The sequence below is a fragment of the Mesoplodon bidens genome, assembly GCF_964165515.1.
Source record: "Mesoplodon bidens genome assembly, chromosome: 8".
Classification (NCBI taxonomy): domain Eukaryota; kingdom Metazoa; phylum Chordata; class Mammalia; order Artiodactyla; family Ziphiidae; genus Mesoplodon; species Mesoplodon bidens.
In genome coordinates this window covers 1546191-1553367 of record NC_138165.1, presented here as the reverse complement: position 1 = coordinate 1553367, position 7177 = coordinate 1546191, and the positions used below count along the sequence as shown (strand labels likewise).

At 41.7% G+C, this 7177-nt stretch overlaps 1 protein-coding gene across 1 annotated transcript in view; it reads right to left on the bottom strand.

The window, feature by feature from the left end:
* Nucleotides 1–6540: 6540 nt before the first annotated feature.
* ERCC3 (ERCC excision repair 3, TFIIH core complex helicase subunit) overlaps nt 6541–7177 on the bottom strand; it is a 38628-nt gene continuing 37991 nt past the window's right edge. The window contains exon 15 of the mRNA XM_081242608.1: nt 6541–7022. Coding sequence (XP_081098734.1) covers nt 6891–7022 — 132 coding nt within the window. The 3' untranslated portion in view covers nt 6541–6890. The remainder of the gene's footprint in view (nt 7023–7177) is intronic.

Below are 7177 nucleotides of genomic sequence, written 5' to 3'. Positions count from 1 at the left end.
ATGGGCCAGATAGAGGAGATATGGCTCTGGACTGTTTAGTCTGTAAATCAAAGACATGCTCCTGGCTGTGCCCTTTGCTGTCTCAAGAATTGGCTAGGCTATTTACAATAGCCAAGACATGGAAGCAACCTAAATGTCCATCAACAGATGAATGGATAAGGAAGATGTGGTACACACACACACACACACACACACACACACACACAGTGGAATACTACTCAGCCACAAAAAAGAATGAAATAATGCCACATGGATGGACCTAGAGATTATCATACTAAGTGAAGTACGTCAGAAAGAGAAAGACAAATACCATATGACATCAGTTATATGTGGAATCTAAACTATGACATAAATGAACTTGCCTATGAAACAGAAACACTCACAGACATAGAAAACAGACTTGTGGTTACCAACGGGGAAAGGGGAGGGATGGATTGGGAGTTTGGGGTTAGCAGATGCAAACTATTATATACAGGATAGATAAACACAGGTCCTATTATATAGCACAGGGAACTATATTCAACATTCTGTAATAAACCATAGTGGAAAAGAATATGGAAAAATGTATATGTAACTGAATCACTTTGTTGTATACCAGAAACAGAGCATTGTAAATTAGCTATACTTCAGTTAAAAAAAACCAAAAAACAAAAAAAAAGAATAGGCTAGTCTCAGCAAGGGGTATCTCTCCCCAACCAGAACAGTTTTTAAGATGTCAAAACATACAGAAAATTATAAACAAAATTAATAGTTTTCAGACTTCCCTGGTGGCACAGAGGTTAAGAATCCACCTGCCAATGCAGGGGTCACGGGTTTGATCCCTGGTCCGGGAAGATCCCACGTGCCATAGAGCAACTAAGCCCATGTGCCACAACTACTGAGTTTGCACTCTAGAGCCCACAAGCCACAACTATGGAGCCCGTGTGCTACAACTACTGAAGCCTGTGTGCCTAGAGCCTGTGCTCCGCAGCAAGAGAAGCCACTGCAATGAGAAGCACACACACCACAACGAAGAGTAGCCCCTGCTCACAGCAACTAGAGAAGGCCCATGTGCAGCAACGAAGATCCAACACAGCCAGAAATAAGTAATTTATATATTTTTTTTAAATGTAGTTTTCATTTTCACTCAATTCAAAAATAGTAATTTTTCTTTTTTAAATTTAGAATTGTGTTACTTAGTTTTCAAATATTTGGGGGTTTCCCACAGATCTTTTACCGATTTTTAATTTACTTCCACTGTGGTCAAGGAACATTGCTTGTGTGACTTGAATCCTTTTAAATTTATTGGGACTGGTTGTATGGTCCAGAATTAAATCTTAGTAAATGATCTGTACGAACTTGAAAGGAATGTGTATTCTGCGGTTACTGGGTGGTGTTTTATAAATGTTACTCAGGTGAAGTTGGTCAATAGTGTTGTTTAAGTCTTCTGTATCTTTACTGATTTTTGGTCTATTTATTCTATCAATTATTGAGAAAAAGGTATTAAAATCTCTGAAATGTGTATTTTTCTATTTCTTCTTTCAGGTGTATCAGTTTTTGCTTCAAGTATTTTAAAGCTGCAATTAGGAACATAAATGTTTAGAATTATTAGCTCCTCTTTATAAAATGACCCTGGTAATATTCTTTGCTCTGAAATCTACTTGGCCCAATATTAATATAGCTACTCCAGCTTTCGTTTGCTTCATGTTAGCATAGTATATATTGTTCCATTCTCTAAACCTATTTGCATCCTAATATTAAATCTTGTAGGCAGCATAATTTTGTTCTTCTTTTAAAAATCTGACAATCTCTGATTTTTAATTGAGGGCGTTTAGACCATTTCCTATTTATTCTCTACTTATCCCATCTGCTCCTTATTTTCTTCTTCCTCTTTTTCTGACTTCTTTAGAATTGAGTATCTTTCATGACTTCATTTTATCTCCTATATTGGTTTATTAACCATAATTCTTTGTTATTTTAGTGGTTGCTTCAGTACCACAGGCGACTTTCAAGTAATGTTATACCACTTTATGTATAACACAAGAACCTTACAACAGTACACATCCACTTCTACCCTCTTGGCTTTTGTACTATTGTTGTTATACATTTTACTTTTACATGTTATAAACTCCACAATACATTTCCTTTGTCCTAAACAGTTATCTTTATTTTTTATTGTGGTAAAATATACATAAAATTTACAATTTTAACCACTTTTAAGTGCACAGTTTAGTGGCATTAAGTTCATTCAGTGTTGTGCAACTATGACCACTATCCATCTCCAGAAGTTAGCGATCAGTTCTCCTTTAAAAAAAATGTAAATAATAGAAAATCTTTTATATTTATCAAGGTAGTTTGTAGTAGTCTTCAATCCTTTGTGTAGATACAAATTTCTAACTAGCATTATATTCCTTTCCTCAAAGGACTTCCTTTAACATGACCTTTAGTGCTGGTCTGCTAGTAATGAATTCTTTCAGCACTCCTATATCTGAAGAAGAATTTCACTTTTATTTTTGAAAGATCTTTTCGCTGGGTATAGAATTCTAAGTTGTTGGTTTTTTTCTTTCAATACTTAAAGATATTTCTCGATAGTCTTTTTTTTTTAATAAATTTATTTATTTTTTTGTCTGTGTTGGGTCTTCATTTCTGTGTGAGGGCTTTCTCTAGTTGCAGCGAGCGGGGGCCACTCTTCATCGTGGTGCGTGAGCCTCTCACTGTTGCGGCCTCTCTTGTTGCAGAGCACAGGCTCCAGATGTGCAGGCTCAGTAGCTGTGGCTCACAGGCCCAGTTGCTCCGCGGCATGTGGGATCTTCCCAGACCAGGGCTCGAACCTGTGTCCCCTGCATTGGCAGGCTGATTCTCAACCCTGTGCCACCAGGGAAGCCCTCGATAGTCTTCTTGATTCCATAGTTTTTAATAAGAAATCTCATCAAATATTTGGGGGTTTCCAACAGATCTTTTACTGATTTTAAATTTAATTCCACTGTGGTCACAGAACATAGTCTGCCGTTTTTATCTGTGTTTCCCTGCACAAAGTGTCCTCTCTGGCTCCTTTTTAAAAACAGTTCTGCCCTCACTTTTTCCCTCTCCTTTCACATTTTACTATTTAAGCAGCAAGAAGAAATCAGGTGGCTACTTGAACATTTTGCTTGCAAATCTTAGCAAATCTTGCAAATCTAGACCACAAAGTTCATTGGACACATTCTGCTTTCCATATACCTGCAGATGACAGTGCCACTAAATTTTTGGCCACTGTGTAATAGAGATCCCCCTTCCTCCAGTTTCCAATAGCAGCTTCTTTACTTCCTTTTAAGCACTCACTGACAGTGTTCTCAATAATAGTCTGTTGAAGGTAATTTGGGCATTCTCTAACATGTTCCTCAAAATCCAGCCTCTCCCCACTTCTTAGTTCCAAAGCCACTCCCACGTTTTTGAGTATTTGTTACAACAGCATCCCACGCTTGGTACCAAAATCTATATTAGTTATCTATTGCTTTGTAATCATGGGCAACCGTGACCACAATCCATCTCCAGAACTTAGCAATCAATTCTCTTTCTTAAAAAAGAGATGTAGATAATAAGACATTTTTTAATTTAAAATTTTTTACAATTTAAAATTTTGTGGCTTAAAATGACAACATTTATGATCTCAGTTTCTGTGCATCAGGAATCCAGGACCTTAGCTGTGTCCTCTGGTTCACGTCTCTCACAGGATACAATCAAGGGGTAGGTTAGGGCTGTAGTCATCTAACCAATGTAGTCATTGGTTGTAAGCTCAACCAAGAGAGGAACAGTTTCCAAGCTCACTCCTGTGAGTATTGGCAGGATTCAGTCCACTGTGGGCCATTGGACTGAGGCTCCCTCCATTCCTTGCCATGTGGGCCCCTCCATTGGGCAGCTTACTTTGTCAGAGCAAGCAAATAAGAAATGTCAGAGAGAGTATGGAAACAAGTTTTCATTATGAGTTGTATTTTCCTGGCTCTTTGCTTGCTTGGTAATTTCTGATTGGATGTCAGACAGTGCAAATTTTACCTTATTGGTTGCTAGATATTTTTGTGCTGTAATAATTAGCTTTGTCCTGGATTGTAGTAAGTTACTTGGAAATAATTGGATCCTTTTGGGTCTTGCCTTCAAACTTTTGTTAGGACTCATGCAGCATTAGTTTAGGTCTAACTTTCCACAATACTGAAGCAAAACCTTGCTGAACACTCTACCAGATGCCCAGTGAGTTGAGGATTTTCAGTCTGGCTGGTGGGAACAGGAATAGTCCAGGCCCTGGATAAGCTCCCCGACCCTTTCATGTGGTTCCTTCCCCAGCCTTGGGTAGCTTCTTTACATGCATGTGCAGAACAGTGCTCAGTGGAAGACTCAGGGCCCCTCAGCAAATCTCTTTGTGCAGCTCTATTTGGTACTTTGTCCTATAAATTCCTTCTGCTATGGGGTGTAAGGACTGGTTCAGGGAAAAGGCAGCAGGAAGGGATAACAGGATAGATGGTTACCAGTGAGAGGTTCCCTCACAACTTCCCTCAAGGTGTAAGCAGGCAGGGTTATTGTGTTCCTTTTAAGTCCATAAACTTTGAAGAGACCCATTCAATAGTCACTGGATACCTACTATATGCCATATACTGGGGTACAGATAGAACTCAAACCAACAGGATACAAAAATGTAAACACCAAAAAAGAAAAAAAAGAAAAAAAAAAGGACAGCATAAAGGACATAGCACAGTACAGGAAACACTCTTAGGGGTAGGCGCAGGAGTTAGGTTTCCTGGAGATGATACATCTCAACTTACTTTTAGAGAATAAATAGGAATTTGTTACATGGTGTCAAATAAACTAATCCCGACTTGGCAAGGAGAGACTTTACTTGAAAGGATTGCTACAAAGGGGAGGGCAGCTATTACAACAGGGAGTACACACTGACCATATGATCAGCAAGCATCTCAAGAGTTAAGCAAAAAAGTTTTTCTTTTATAGGGAGGAGGAAACACAGGAGGGGCTGAGGAAGTGGGATGAATGGGAGTGGCAATGGCAGATGGCAGATCAGACAGTGTTTTACCCTGAGTCCCACTGGACTCAGGAGGGGCTGTAGGCTGAGCGTGGGCCAAAAGTCAGGGGCCTGCAGAGAGAATCTTAACCAAGGTTTGGTTAACAAGCATTTTGTTCCAATTGATCAGTGGGGACAAGCACTTCAGCTAATCATTCGAAGCAAAGAATGGGAATCTGGAAGGTCTATGTCTGGCCTTGTCACTGATAGACAAGGAGGGCACCCATGAGCCTTATCTCAGACATATGGGGAAAGGTGGTTCTTTGTGGTAAGCTGTTTTCCAGAACACAAAAGATGGGGGGGTGCGGGTGTGTGGTTCTTTGAAAGTCCCAGTTTTCCAGGATCACAGGGCTTGGGTAAAATTCAACGTTATCTGTAGACAGGTTAGAGGACAAGAAAACAGTGAGCAACAAGGAGATACACGAAGTGCTTGGCATTGCTTGAGTATCTCAAGCATGACAGGATATGAGAATCTGGAAATAATACTGGTTATAATACAGTCTGACATCTGGGTGCCACCCACTGGGGTGAGTGGCCTTAGCATGGATGTGCCTGAGCACAGGCCTCAGGTCTGGCTGCTGGGGGCCATTTCCAGGGTTTGCACAGACACAGCGGCTCTCCACGGGTCAGCACCAACTGCTGGGCAGACTGTGAGAGTGCGTTTGTCCCCAAAAGGTCAGCTCAGTGAAGTGCAATTCAGGGAAGGTGGCTCTTGCTCCGAAGCACTCTTGACAGAATGAATGTGGTCTTCTCCCTGAGTGGGCGATGACGGCTGGGATCACTGCTGCCGGGCGGCAGGGGTGGGCAGGACTCCAAGTCGAGCAGCCTTAGTTAGCACAGGCTTCCAACACTCCCCAGGTGCAGGGCTGCCACCTCCTAGAATAAGCCTCCTCAAAATAACACGTTCTTCTTCATGATCTATGCCTGTGCATGCCTGCCTGTTTTCTATGGACCAATCCTGATTTATGTCTTTTCCTGAACACCTTTTCTTTCATACCAGGAACAGAGAAGAAAAGCCCAGAGACATCTTTCAGAATAAGGGAACCAGCCGTTAAAGATCCAAGGGTACTAAACTGCTATTAGAAGAGGAATCCAGCCTCCCAGCCATATCAACAGTGTATCTGGGGGGAGGTAGAAATAAAAGTTGATCCTCTCAGGGAAGACCAACCATCAGAAGCTGTGTGCACTGTGGCTCCCCACGAAGGTGATGGCCTTCAGGTTACCTAGAGGACCTACAGCTGTGGTGCCTCCCATGGAACCCACCTGAGCTGAACAGGGAGGGGCCAGGCAGCACTGCAAACTGCTCAAGCTCCTCCATCACTCTGGACCACCATCCCCTGTCAACACTGTGCACTAACGGGCAAGTCTTCTTGTCTCTCCAGTGCTCCCTGTGGATGGGCCCCGTCTAATTCCTCTGGGCCTGCCACCAAGTGGAGCCCTGATGGAAGTTTGTCATCTAGACATAGCCCATGTCTGTGACAAGGTGTAAGAACAAGGCGTACGATGAAGAGTGGTTAAACATCCCAGTGCTGTTTATTCAGGAGAACAGTAAGATAAATACACCTAAATGTTACAAATTTTTATGTACAGGAATGACCACTCCCCAACAAGTTTAAAAAGCGGTCTGAAAAAAACAAAAAATATACTCCCCCCCACTCCCACTTTCAAACCCAGGAATGCCCAGGAAGACAGAATCAAGCTCTTGATGCATTTTCTTCAACACAGTCAACAGATATTGAATCTAGACTGGTTTGGCCGACGCTATTGGAAAGAATGCGGATGTGGAAAGAAAATGCTCTGTTTAAAATCCCTTTCCAATGCTGGCGCTAGGCACCCAAGTTTCACCTACGTGACCCTATGGGCGTCATTTCCTGAAGCGCTTGAAAAGCGGGTGCACGTGCTTACTGGAAGCCTTGCTCCGGGACGAGTGGTACTCCATGTACACTGTGTCATCGGCCCCAGACATGGAGCTCATCGTGCCGAAGCGCCGAGACACCTGCAGGGCGACCCGGCCCACCATTAGTTTACAAAGCAAAACACCCTCCTCCTATAACATTTATAATCAGAATAAGATAAATTTATAAAACTTATAAAAGTTTCATAGATTTTATTATTTTTAAAATAACATTTACTGACCACTTAGTATGTCTC